We start from the raw sequence: 14,888 nt of genomic DNA on the forward strand, positions 1-14,888 counted from the left end.
GTGCACATCCTCTGCACTTCCTTCCTGTCTTTGGATCCCTTCTCTGGCCTGGTCCTCTTCATTGCTGGGCCCTTATTAGGAAACCAAAGGAGAAAGAAAGGGAAAAAAGAGAAGGTAAAATATAATTTATTAATCTCTGACAAGTGTCAAATATTAAATAGCTCACCTTAGTTTATGAATTCATTAAATCCACCTAGATCAGCATTAGTGGATTAAGGTTAAAGACTTGCTGGATCTGAAGTCTGGCTGCAAGTTGGACCCACCTGTGGAGCTTTTTAAAAATACTTATGCTGGGGTGCCACCCACAGAAATTGATTCAGTTGGTCTGGAGTGGGGCTTGGGGAATGATTTTTTTTTTTTAATTCCCCAGTAATTCTGATGTGAGATCAGAGCTGAGAATTATTATAGCTTAGGTAGAATTCACAGCAGAAAGAACAATTTGTAAATTAACCAACAGTGCTTTTGTTTGGCTAATGATTTCTAAAAAGACTAGTGCCTCAACCAGAGGTATTAACATATGAAAAAATACACTGAACTCCATAATGCGTTTGTGGATTTATTTCTCTAAGTATTTACTGTAAATTGATTTTCTGTACTTTAAATCCTATTTTGTCATGCATTATCATTACATAGTTGAAAAGCTTATTTTTGAGGGAAAATATTTGACTACAAAGCCATTAAAGAAAATAAAATTCCAAATTACAGAAAAAAATGTTTAATTTTTTAACCATTAAAGTCACACATAATTGCAAAAAAAAAGGGAAGGAAGAAAAGAACACTATAGAAGGTAGAAAGTAAAAAGTAACTGTCATCTCCCCCATAGCTGTACCCTGCAATCCCACAAGTCTCCTCTCTTGAGAATTTCTTGGGCATCTTTTAGGAAAGGGCTATTTTATTAGATCACTTATTATAATAATAATTCTAAAATTTAGTTCAAAATGTTATTGTAAAGTTCCTATGGTTATTATAATGTTAGAAACAAATTTAAGTTCTAAATCAATGATTTCAAGCTGCAGAATCCCCAGATTCCAAGGAGGTGACGGGGGGAATGGAGTGGGAATTGGGGCCAGGTCCCCAGACCCCGACCCGTTCCTTGTCCAGAGCAGCTCTGCTTTTCTCTATTTCATGTATTGAGCTTTTGTGTAAAACTTTGCAGAACACTTAAATCCACTGTTTTATATAGTCTGAAAGAATAGCAACGACAGTTTAAATGGACAAATAAGAACTCAAGTGATCACATTCTGTCATTTCACATTCTATCATTCTTCCTCACATTCTACTGCTAATAACCTATAGGGTCTCTATTTGCTCCTCCTCCCCCACAGACACACTGTAGGGGTTTATCTTAGAAACCATAGAGGGAAGTGCTATAAAAACCCAGTATAGCAAAGACCACATTTAAGGACAAAATGAGCACATGAAAATCATGGCTGAGAAATCTATGTATTGCAAAGCAAACTTGGGGGTGTTTGTATGTAAGACTGTTGATTTATAAACTCCGTAAACTCAGTTTTCTGCATAATGAGAATCTATGGCCAGATGATATCATCTATTAAAAATCCTTTGTTTTTCAGAGGTAGAAATGGAGGTTAGAGAATAAGTCATACATTTCCACCTCAAATTTGTTGTGTGAAGGGAGTATAGTTTAGTGGTAAGATCTTCTGAGTCAGCCACTTGGTTTGCAAGGAAGCCTTGTCATTAACTACTTGTGTGACCTTGGACAAGTAAATTCTTCTGGGCCTTAATTTACTAATTGTTAAAAAATGAGATACAAACGAAATAAACCCTGTCTACTTCATGGTGTTGTTTTGAAACTTGAATGAGAAGATGCACTGCAAAGCGTATTAACTCTGGCCTCCAGTGGGCTAGAATTCTTTCCATTATTTGTGAATACACAAAGTGAATGAAGGAGTACATTTATTGTAATTATTTATCTGTGGAAATAAACAACGACAAAAAGGTATTCATTGCAAAACCAAAACAATCAGACTACATCATAACAGCAAAATGGCATTTCTAAGAGGAAAAGAACAAATAGAAGAAAACCTTCCTTGGGAAATTTTTGCCCTGGATTATCCCAGCATGTTTTATAATGGTCTCCTACACGTCTATGTACCCACTAGAAAAACTGGCTAATTAAGTCAAGAGCCCTCACATGAGGGCTGACATTAGGATGTTGGCTAAAACAGCAACATTCCAGATTCCTCTTCTTTGTGGGTCTTCCAGGACTCATCTGGTTCCCTCCCCCAACCTCTTAGCAAGACCTTACGTAAATGATCTTAGAGAGATGCACATCCACCTTTCCTTCCTGATAATATGAGAAGGAGCTTTTAATTCAATTACAAGTTTCAGTGACTGGACAGTCTGTCTAAAAAGTTCTTTCTTTTGCCTTTATAATCTTCATGCTGCTAATAAAAATCCATTCAAATCATGTTAGTGACAAAAATTCTAAATACTATAAATAAATTTAACAAGATAGACTCAAGATCTATATTGAAACAAACTGAGGGAGAAAACTATTAAAAGACACAAAATAGGATTTTAATAAATTGGAAGTCATATCATGTTCCTAGAAGGAAAGACAATAAAAAACTGTTAATTCTACAAATTTTAATATATAAATTTAATGTAGTTCCAATTAGAATTCTAACAAGGTTTTTCTTGGAATTAGATAAAATGATTCTAAAATTCAATAGAAAAAGAATGCCAAAGAATAGTTAACACAACTATAAAAATGTAAGAAAAGACAGAGTGGGTATGTACAGGGGCTTACTAAGATATCAGTTGTACTATAAAGTTTATGTATTCAAATCAATATGGCATTAGTAAGGGTCTATAAAAATGTATTTGTGGAACAGAATAAATAATTGATAATTACATTACAGTGGCTATTGTTTGTGTGCCAAACTGGTAGTTCAATGGGAAAAAGATGAATTCTTTTTTTTTTTTTAAAGTGCACGCATAACGGGCTACCCATCTGAAAGAAAATAAAAACGGACTACTATATTATACTAAATTCAAAAGTAAACTACAAATGGATTAAAGAGTTTAATGTAAAAGAAAAAATATTTTTAAACTTGAAGAAAACTGTCTACGAGATTATATGTACAATCTATGGTTTGGGGAGACTTTCCTTACCAAGAACTAAGAAACTATAAAATAAAAGGCAAGCATATTTGACCATATACAAATAATTTTTTTTTTTTTTTTTTGGTTTGGCAACTAACTAAGACAGTTAGTTGCAATCAATATGTCTGGAAAAATGTTTGTGCTACTATATTCTCACAAAGGATTACTTTCTATACAAAGCACCCTTAAAAACTGATAAGACAAAACCAACAATGGGAATAGAAAATTGTGCAAAGGATACAAATAAACAATTCACTAGTGAGTAAAGCCAAAAGGCCCAACAAACACATGAATATGGTAAAATTCATTCATATGGTAGAAATCAGGGAAATAAAAATGAAAGTAACATAAAATTGCTTGACACCCATCACACTGGCAAACACAAAAACAGCCATAGCAAAGCTTCCACTGATCAAATGTGGGACAGTTTAAGTATCAATAAGAGTCATAACAACAGTGGATTAAAACACATCAATAAATTTAATCCATGAATTCATAGTGATACTAAAAAACAATTCACCACTTAAGGATACTAGGGAACCAATTCATTATTTTGAAAACTGGTAAGTAACTGGAAAGAATTAAGCATTTTTCTTATCTTATGTAAATGAACTGTTGGGTAACCAAATAGCAGATGGGAGGAAGTTTTTCTTTATAGATGTATTTTGTGTCACAAATGAAAAAGGATAGAGTTGGACGGTCATCATTTTGCAACCCTAATGGATCTGGATATTGACAATCAGTGGTTGCTAACATCACAAAGGGACAGACAACCAGACATTATGTGTGTCCCAGTGGAGGAACAGACATCATCTATGAATTATTCTTGTCATAAAGGTCAAACCTGAATTTGACCAAGCCTCTAGATTCCACTACCAATTCACAGGAAATAACTAGGATAACATTCCACTACAACATAGGGATGCAACCTACAAAATTCAGACTGCAAGAAACTTCACGGCACTGAGAACCGAGTTCTTTTAACAAATAAATTGTAAGGAACAAAAAGATGGAGGGAGAGACTATAAATTAAACGACACATAAAACATTTTAATTCGTTGCAATTTGTGGGCCTTATTTGAATCCTTACTCAAATAAAATGTAAACACTGGCTGAATATTTAATGAATAATTATTGTTAATTTTTTAGATGTTATAATAATATTGTGTGATTTTATCTTTTAGACATACATTTATACTTATATTTATAAATGAAATAATATGGCATCTGGAATTTGCTTTAAAATAACATAAAACAGGGGGAAGTAGGGACAGAATCAGCCATGGCAGATGGCGGTTGAGGCTGCCAGATAGGAACATGATAATTTATTATATTATCTGCTTACTTTGTGCATGTTTGAAATTCTCCACAATAAAAAGCAAACACACACACACACACAAACACACCAAGCCATCGTTCCTATTGCTGACTGCGTGGTATGCATGAAGGCAATTCTCACACATGGCTGGCAGAAATGTAAAGTGTTACAACCTTTTCAGAAGGCAATTTGGCAAGATCTATTTTTTAAAATACATATATCCTTTGTCCCAGAAATTCTACTCCTGGGACCCTATTCCTCAGGAATAGAAGTAGAAATCCACAAAGCCACAATACAGGTATGTTTACTGTGAAACTGTTCATAGGGGAACCCAATCTACAGCCATCTACAGTCTACAGCAGATTTGGTAGACTAGTCCACTCTCCCTCTAGTTAACCATTTTCTTGTGTGTCTTTCTATTTTGCAGAGGCTGAAAAACTAAAGACATGGTTCCCAGACTGCCTTGAAGCTAGTGTTCTAGGTTGTGATTTAATTTCGCCAGTCAGATGTACTAGTGCAGCTCTAACAGACGCAGTATGGGTCTGGAGTCAAAAGTTCTGGTGGTAGCTTCCTAACCCCCCAAGTTGCAGGTAGGGTGGCATGATTCTGGAACCTGCAGGTGGGACAGCAACTTCCTGACTGTATGGATGTTGTAGCTCCCTTGGGGGGGCAGGTTCTTTGGGACCCTTGTGGGAGTCATCCTTGGAGGCCCAGCCTAGAGCCTGCTATTTGGGTCCCTCTAACGATTTACTAAGTCCCAAATTTCCTACATTAAATCACTTTCTACTTAAAATAACTAGTTTCTGTTATATACAACTGATCCAAATTATTGAGTAAATTGTAGTATTACATCTCCATATCATAGAATATTAAAAGAATGAATTAGATCCATATAAATGACATACTAGTCATCTAGAGGGATTTTCATAGGTACTTCTAAGTGTGAGAAAATAAAAATACAGAAAAATGAGTATCTTATGACCCATTTTTGCAAAACAATGATCAACTCCCTGAAATTTCTATAAATACAAGGATCCATGTAGGATTTTATGAGCATGGAGAAAATATTGGTTATGAATATAGGTTACAGGTGTGTGGCTAGGGAATACGAAAGGGGGTAATATGGGAATAGGAGGTGTAGAATGAATGTTGATGAAAAAAAGCAAGCATGGTATGATCTTACATATGTACATTATTTGGTCAAAATAAAAGTTAAGCGACACATAGGTTTGAAGTAGAAGCTTAATAGGAATCAAAGTGGAGAGAAAAACAAATTACAAGGAAATATTTGAAGAAATAATGACTGAGAATTTTCCAGAATTAGAAAAAGATGTACGATCACTGATTTAAAGAGCTCATAGAGCACTAACAGGAGACATTAAAAACAGAAACAAAACACTGTCATATTCATTGGAGTGAAATTTAAGATCATCAAAGCCAGAGAAAATTTTAAAGGCTTCCAGAGAGAAAAATTATGTCACCTTGAAAGCAACAAGGCTCTGGTCCATGACAGTCTTCCTCATAGCCACTGGGAGCCAGAAGGCAACAGTGTAATGTGCAAAGTGCTGAAGGAAAACAAGTTTGAACCTAGGATTTCATATCAAAACCACTATGTTTTTAAAGCTGATATTCCCTCATCCTACTGTCAATTTTGCCTTCATTTCTGAGGTGGCTTAATTTTTTCCTTCCATTTCTTTCCTGAACTCTGCCAGCTTCTGCTTCGTTTCCTCTTGCTGTCTCATTGCCTTGTCCCTAATTTTTTGCTTCTCTGTTCAATGTTCTTGATTTGAATAAATATTCGTTAAAATCAGTTTTAAAAGTTCATGGCCAGAGACTTCACTGGTGGTCCAGCAGTTACAACTCTGTGCTCCCAATGCAGGAGGCCCGGGTTCGATCCCTGGTCAGGGAACTAGATCCCACATGCTGCAACTAAAGATCCCATGTGCTGCAACTAAGACCTGGCACAAACAAAAAAAATTTTTTAAGTTAAAAAATTAAAAAAAAAAAAGGTTCATAGCCAAATATTTAGTCAAAACTTTATGGCAACATTTTTTTTATAAGTGTTTTTATTTATTTATTTATTTATTTTTAAATTTATTTTTGGCTGCATTGGGTCTTCGTTGCTGCATGCGGGATTTCTCTAGTCGCGGCGAGCAGGGACTACTCTTCCTCACGGTGCGCGGGCTTCTCATTGTGGTGGCTTCTCTTGTTGTGGAGCATGGGCTCTAGGCGGGTGGGTTTCAGCAGTTGTGGCAGGCGGGCTCAGTAGTTGTGCTCACGGGCTCTAGAGCACAGGCTCAGTAGTTGTGGTGCGCGGGTTTAGTTGCTCTGTGGCATGTGGGATCTTCCTGGACCGGGGATCGAACCCATGTTCCTTGCATTGGCAGACAGATTCTTAACCACTGTGCCACCAGGGATGTCCTTGATAAGGTTTTTAATTTACAGTTTTATTTTTCTATTTCTTTTCTCTTTTTTTCCTAAAAATATTCTAGTATAGATCCTCTGCTGGTCCTTCTTGATGACTGATTTTTTTTTTTGAAGCAGATAAGGAAGGTTTTCCTGGATCAGCTATTTGCAGAATGCCTGTGTATAAGAAGGGTTGGAATTTTCCTTAATCTTCAGTTTTGTGCAGTGATTTGTTTAGCGTTACTTCTCTACATGGCAATAGGCATCTATATTTTTCCCCTAACATAAAGCTTATGGAACTTCTTTCCATTGTCATAAACTAAGGATTTACAACATTTCCCTCTGGGTGAGCTGTTCATCACTAAGAAGTGTACTCTGCTAGCTCTTTCTGCTACGTGAAACCCATGGCATCCCCTCTCTGTTTCCTATCATATGTACCCTGCTTGATAACTACTGCTTTTGGCAGTTCTTCTAGCTCATCTGTGGCTTGGTTTTAGAGCTGCCTCCTAGTTTTCCCCACAAATGGCATTTGTACTTCTCTTGTTTTTGATTTCTACAAAAGAAGGGGGGAAAGGACAACTTTACACTTCCATCTTCACATTGAAATCCAATGGAAACTATAGTTTAAATGTGAGGGTGACATAAAAATATTCAAGTCCTCAGAAAGTCACCACACAAAGATACTCTTTAAAAGTATCATCTAGAAGAAAAATAAATATGGAGGGCACCTAAGAGATGAGTATTAGAGGAAAAGAGAAAAAACAGCAATCCAAAGCTAAAATTCTGTATGACACCAACATGGTGTGAGTGTCCATCAGCACTATGTGTCTAGTTCCTACAGTGTTGCAAACCATCTCCTTGGAAGTTGTAGCATTTTGAGCTGGAGAGAGTCTTTGAGATCATATTTCCTCATTCTTTCAGGTCCTCGGGCTCTAGGTCCCTCAGAGGCACACTTTGTCTTGTGTTTAAATACTCAGTGTGGCACACACCAGAGAGCTAATAAATTATAAATGGTTGAAGGTCACAAAGACTATGAAGACAGACTCACTTGGTCACCTGACTCCCAATCCAGGGCTCATTCTCTTCTAATGCACCATTATTAAAATGAACTTTCCCATAGACTTAAATATCATTGCCTTTTCAAGTGTCTTACATTCATCAGTGATCTATCATGACCTTTTCTCAAACTTTGGCCAGAGATACAAAACGACAATTTAAATTCTCATACTCTTTCTGGGTAAGTTAGGGGACAAGAGGAGCTGTCTTATGTGTTAGTCATCCATCATTACCGAAATCTGACCAGATGGATTTTTAGACCAGTTGGGATGGTGGGGAGGGAAGAGGTGATGACAAGTGGTCTGAGTCTCTGGTGAAAAAAATGATCATTAGCTCTGTGGCAGGGGAAGGGTGGAGTGGTGGCATATGGGTCACTGCTCTAAATGGTGAGGACCTACTTACTCAAATATTTATTGGCTTGTTCTAGTTTGTGTACCATCTTCCACCAATCTATCTCCCTATCCTAAGACAGCAAGTCTGACAGTATTGACCTAAAAAAAAGAAAAAGAAAAAAGATTAATTTTCTCTCCATCCGTTGAGGCTCTGGATTTAAAATTTTATTTTTCCTTTACTCCTTTCTTCTTGCCAAACCACAAACTACTACCCTCCAAAAGGATCTGTTCTGCTTGCTTTGGAGCTGCTGACTTTTAAAATACTTGATTCTGGTCTCCAACTCCATTCTGGGGCTAGAGCTCACAGCCAAGTGCAGAATAATCTGGAAAGGATGGTGGGGTGAAAATATGTACCTTGGCTGTGTGCTCCCTACTGGGCAGCGGACCTCATTCTTTGTTTTAGGTTTGAACAAATGTGTCAGTCTCCAGCTCCAAAGGGGACCACATTTTCCTGCTGGATAGTCTGTGATACTTCTGCATGTCTACTTGAGATCTCCAAGGAAAATGAGCCCTCTTACTCTCCAGCTGAACAGGAGATATTGCTGGGGTCCTCGAAATGTCCGAACTCACTGTGAATGCCAGTGTTGATGGGAGAAAGCTCATGTAACTTTCTCTCTCCACTTTAAAAGCAAGTTTAGAGAATGACTTTTGATGGAAATGGCCAAGTGGGAAAATTGTTTTACTAGCATTATGCCACATGCTAAACAGAGAATTTAAGAACATTGTGTGTCTTTCATAAAGCAAAAATGAAACCTTAAGTGTCTAGCACAGTACATGCACATATACATGTAGACCAACTATATATAATTAGTGATCATTAACAACTATTTACCACCGACTGTTTGCTAAGCATTTTTACTTATCTAATCCTCATGATAAATTACAGAAGGAATTCCTTTATTATTAGACCATGCTAGTAGAGAGAGAATGGCATACAGCTAGATTCTGGTGACAGATTTGGGGCCCCAGGGGTTCAAGTGGTCATGAGATTCACCTGATATCAATGAGACAGCATAGTGAAGAAAGTAGACTGAGAATCACAATATCTGGTTCAAGGTGTTAGCTGTGGGGCCTTGAGCAAACGTCTTTAATATTTTTGTTTTCAATTTCCATATTTCTAAATTATCCTTGCACTGGTGACAGTTTAAGTTTCTGCCCTATCTCCCCTCCTGAAGATCTAGGAATCTGTGGCTTCTGCACAGCACAAGCAGTAGTGTGCAACTGTTTTCTAAACAAGTGAATTTTGCTTCAGAAGTTAATAATAGGTATAAAGAATAAAAGTTACAAGGAGGCTAACGCTAGCTTAGATGTATGTAATAAAGCTATAACAAGCTATTGCATGAACTTGCCCACACCAGGAGGAAGTTAACTGAAGCCTCGATGACCATTTGTCAGGGATTTAGTTAAGTCCAGCAGTAGTTATTAACTGACTACTATATAATAGGTACCAAGTGTCACGGGGTGTCAAAGATGAATAAATCCTGGTCCCTGCTCTTACGTACACAGGGCAGGAGAGGCTGAAATGTAAACTGATGCATCAGTAGAGGTATATGCAAGGTACAGAAGTGGTACTGTGGGTTTGAAGAATGAGTAAGAATTTGTCAGGAGCCTGAGGAAAAGGGTGGTCCAGGCAAAAGGTACATTTGGGATATTACCAGTAGTAGGTATCACGGTAAAACAGATTCCCTCTTTGGGTATGAGAGTGAGAGAGAAGACTTTTATAGATAGAAGTGCTTTCGTAAACCAATTTTAAGCCCTTCAGAAGTCCCTAAGATCTTACCATCTCTGATAATAATTCTCTGGGAGGTCATACTAGGGCCAACTGCTTTAAATAAAATATGCCCAGTTCTCTACACATGATATACTAAAACACCAATATATAAGTTATATAGTCATAGAACACATTTGTTTAAGCAATTTTAGGCAGAAGGAAAGCAAGAATTAACAGATTTGAAAAATGATTAAGGGAGTGTTAGCTCGTATATCAAATTCAACTTTAGTGTAATGCTTAAATTCTAGACTCCTAAAAATAATTTTTGAGAAGGGGCCTCTTACTCTAATAATTAAAACTTTAACCAATTCTGTCATTCTTTGTGACCTTACCCCATTTTTTTCTTCACAGCACTTATCCTTTGCTTGTGTCACACTGTAACATAAGCTCCTTGAGGGTAGAGAATACCTGTCTTGCTCGCTGTTGTTTTCTCAGAACCCAGAATAGTACCTGGCACATATTAGAGCTTTCATTTCCTTTATTCATTGAATGAATGAATGAATCTTTAGCTGAAGGGATTGCCCCACAATATGAGCACTACATACACTTAAGTTGTGATTTGGCTGCATGCCCTTTCTACCTAACCAGGCTTTGCAATTCTGCCCTACTTTCTATGTGGTTGAAGGCCTTTATTTTTAAGGCACTTGACATGAATGCCACCATTAGTAAAAAGTAAAGATTTCTGGACAATTCACTAAACTCCAAGGGTGGCAAGAATAAGAGAAAAATGTGCACCAAGTACTACTTTGGCTTCTTTAGCCCTGATCCTAGGATCCCTACGCTTGATCAAATAGAATCAGATTCTAATTTTCATCTTCAATGGTATTCACAAATACTAAATCCATTATGAACAACCCATACATTACCTCCACAGATCCAAGAAAGGACCGTAGAATAGTGACAAAATGCTGGAGAATAGTTCCTTCCTATTCTACAGCCAGTACCTATCAGGAGACACTGAATTCATCCTTTCAGAGGTTAGGGGACAGTCCATGTTTTTCACATTCTGGGACATCAGAAAAGGTTTTGTGAGAGCGCTGGGATTTGGGACTAGAATGACCCTACTGAGACGATGATGAGGCAGTCACAATGACTCCTAGTGTGAAGATCAGAACTACTGAGAATGGGCACTCTTCCTCTCCTTTTTAGCCCACTCTCCATTATCACTACCGTTATCAAGACTTACATTGGAATTTGTTAACTTTGAACTTAACCAAGAACTTGATTTTTCATTTTAGACAGTGCTTGCTCAGTGTGACTTGAACTGATCAAATTAAAAACCTGGGCGTCATCTTTGATTTCTCCTTCTCTTTCATTTCCTATTAAGTCACCAAGCCTATTGAAAACTTTTCCATTTGTCTCTCCTTTTTCACTCTTATTGCTAAAGGCCTATCAGTTTATGTCTGGACTACTGCAACGGCTTTCTAAGTAGTCTCTAGCCTCTCTCTCCTCTAATCCTTCTTATTTACCATTACTCTATGCAATTTTAAGAACATCCGGTTTCATCTGGTGATCCTCAATTTAAAAAAAAACAACCCCAGGATACCCTTACACCCAATCATTTCATAATGTATAATGGTCATTCCTCAGCCTGGAGCTCAAGACATTCTACAGTCTGACCCCAGCTCTTCTAAATTGTGTTACCATCATCTATTACTACCATTATCATAAAGGAACATCAACCCTCTATTTTAGTCAGGTTGCTGTACCTAACAATTCTCTGAATATACCACTCAACCTCCACATTCTGATGATGCTGACTTTATAGGGGGTTAACATTTTGAGGATATTTACAGAATTATTCAAATCCTATACATTCTTTAAGATCCAAATGAAGTTTCTTCTCTTCTAGGTCTTTCTCTATCATTTTGGGACTTCTTTCTACTCTAAACTTCTATGAAACTCACTGTCTATTCCATACATTTTGCTAGGGTCATATTCCACCCTAAAATTTAACCAAATTCTTTCATGTTTCTATGCCATGTGTATGTCTTTAATCAAATAAACAGTAAGCTCCTGGTAAAGGTCCCCCAAGGATTTTTCTAGTCTCATTTGTTCTTCAATCAAATTATTAACCCTTAGTTAACTGAACCCATAAATATTAAAAATGTTTCTTTGCACATAAGGATGCCTGTCTTATATTAAGGGTAAAAGAGGACAATCTTCTTGGATATCATATAATAATCTTAAGAATTTACTTCTGCATATGAATAACAACTGAATATTTAGGAATACACAGATGACACAATTTTCTCCCTTGCTTTATTATTTTCTATTTCTGAACTGTACTTCTGAACTTGTGTTCAAGGGTTGTGAACTGTTACCTCCACATAAAACAAGGAATTAATTTATGAATACTGGAAGCAAGAAATTAAAAATATTAATGGACAATTCTGTGAAAATAGCTTAGAATTCATTTAATATTTAGACCTAAGAAATCTCTTTCTATAAAATCTGAACATGTCAAAGAGACTATATCTGGGCCCTTTAGATTCTGAGCCCCAACACTTAAAAACCAGCAGGAAGAGGTTCTGGGACCAGCAGAACACTCTTTAATGCTAAAGCCTGCCCAAGCACTAAATACAATGACACCAGGGAGGTGACTTGTATGACGTATCAGTGATAGCACACTACGCAGTTTTCTAAGAGTTAAAATGTGCTGTTTACATGGAAGGAAATGATACCAAGTAGTTAGGGAGTGCTAGTTTAGAGAAGCACAGACCAACCTAATTCATATTATTTATAGAATAGAGAATGTTCTCAGCTAAAGTGTTGAAAAAAAGAAAAAATTGGTCCAGAAAGGCAGAATTACAACCAGTGCAAGATTTATAAAATCCATCATGTTCAGGGACTTCCCTGGTGGTCCAGTGGGTAAGACTTCGCGCTCCCAATGCAGGGGGCCCAGGTTTGATCCTTGGTCGGGGAACTAGGTCCTGCATGCATGCCACAACTAAGAGTCTGCATGCCGCAACTAAGAGTTTGCATGCTGCAACTAAAAAGAGTCCACATGCCACAACTAAAGAGTCCGTGTGCTGCAACTAAAAGATCCCGCATGCCACAATGAAGATCCCATGTGCCTTGACTAAGACCCGGCGCAGCCAAAATAAATAAATAAATAAATATATTTTTTAAAAAGTCCATCAGGTTCAAATATAATGACAAAAAACAAACACTTCTTTATTTAAAAAACCAAATTTCCAAAACTAAAACTTCTTTGTTAGCATTTCTTTATCAGTCTTTTACTTTCTATTGGTCTTAAATGCATTTGTGACAAAAATAAAGTGCCAAAGTTTTAAGAAACCATATGCTAACTTAGGATGTTATCTATATTTTCTTGGACCAATCAATGATTTTTTAAAATAGAGATATTGGCACTTTTTCTCTTAAAATAAATGTTTATATGTCTCACCAATAACACCAGCCTGTAGCACAGAGCATCCCACATAAAAACACAATGCCATTAAAAACCAAACAGGAATCCTGAAAGAGAAAAGAAACTCTAGTTTTAATATAGTAAACTGTACCCAGAGACTCCCTTCCCATTACCCTTTAGAATAACCAGAGAATCCTTCCAACCTGCACCCTGAGCCCAGCGGAGTAAGAATAAACTCTAATTGATAAATACTAAATTAAATATTATTTACAATACTTACAATATTTTCCTAGTTACACACATCTTTCTTCTCTTAGCAAATGTCAATTTCTTAAGATGACTTGTTTTTAAAAGCTCCAGTGTCAATATATTCCAATAATTTACTATTCATACAATTTATTATTTCACACATAATTAATATAAAACTTTAAAGAAATTTAAAATATATATTCAATGTAGCCAAGTTCTATTCTTAAAAACAACTTTTCTTCTGAGTTTACTTCTCCAGAAGACCAGTCCTCAAGGACTTCTGGAGTCTAGCAATGTTGGCATCCAGTGCTGCAAGGCCATTTCGGAAGTCTTGTTCATCATGGGAAGTGAACGTTGAAAAAGAAGACATGCTCCAGTCAGAGGTTAAATCAGAATTTAAAAAGCTACCATCAGAGACTGCACTACTCTTCACTTGAATGCTGCTGTTCTGACAAGTGGAGGGCCCATGACACGCAGCCAATTCCTCTGGCTCCTCAGCGGCAGGAGGTATCTTGCAAATGGCTTCCTTTATTTTCTTGAGGAGTTGCTTGTCCTCCATATCAGCTGTTCTGGAAAGTTTCTCAGGTGCAACTCCTTCCTCTTTGGAAGCGGAACAAACTCCAGGTGCACACGATTTATTTTCTTTTTCAGCAACACGTCCACTGACCGTCTGCGGTGGAGCAACAGTGATCTGTGGCTGGGGGGATAATCTCTTAGATGGTGGTGATTTCTTTTTAGAAGTGCTTCTAGCAAACGGAATGTAAACTGTCTTATCCAAATTACACTCATCTTCTATTAAAGTTGTAACTTCACTCTCCTCATCAGAGTCCTGTTTTGAAAGGGCAGAAATGATTCCAGGGGCTGATGCTTCCACCATGTTCCTAGCATTAGTATGCTGAGGGCCTTTAGAGGGCAGAACATTTTCATAGGGTCTATCTGGCACTGTGTTTTCCTCATCGTTAATTGTAGAAAGTGGCTCTGAACGTGTAGTAATAGTGTGAACTGGTTCTAACTTATTTAGATAGCTCATTATGGAAGTGTGAGCAGGGATTGGGTCATGTTGAGGTTGTTTTTCATAAAAGTTCAGAAGTGATTTCGTAAGATTATTCCCAGGCTTGCAGCGAGCAGCGTCCATACTAAGATCTGAGAGAAGCTTTGCCATACTGGCCTGTAAAGTTCTGTTAAGAAGAATTT

General features: G+C 37.1%; 1 protein-coding gene across 5 annotated transcripts in view; it reads right to left on the reverse strand.

Annotated features, from left to right (window-relative positions):
• Positions 1 to 2,412: 2,412 nt before the first annotated feature.
• CCDC14 (coiled-coil domain containing 14) overlaps positions 2,413 to 14,888 on the reverse strand; it is a gene marked incomplete at its 5' end in the record, with an annotated part of 57,206 nt that continues 44,730 nt past the window's right edge. For 3 of the 5 annotated variants that reach the window (XM_082394879.1, XM_082394878.1, XM_082394880.1), the window contains one exon: positions 13,226 to 14,872. In XM_082394879.1, the coding sequence (XP_082251005.1) occupies positions 13,942 to 14,872 (931 nt within the window). In that variant the 3' untranslated portion in view covers positions 13,226 to 13,941. Of the gene's footprint in view, positions 6,406 to 13,225; positions 14,873 to 14,888 lie in introns of those variants that run through there. The other 2 variants (XR_014245418.1, XR_014245419.1) reach the window with 2 other exon arrangements.

Source organism: Balaenoptera borealis (genome assembly GCF_965194805.1).
Source record: "Balaenoptera borealis genome assembly, chromosome: 5".
Classification (NCBI taxonomy): domain Eukaryota; kingdom Metazoa; phylum Chordata; class Mammalia; order Artiodactyla; family Balaenopteridae; genus Balaenoptera; species Balaenoptera borealis.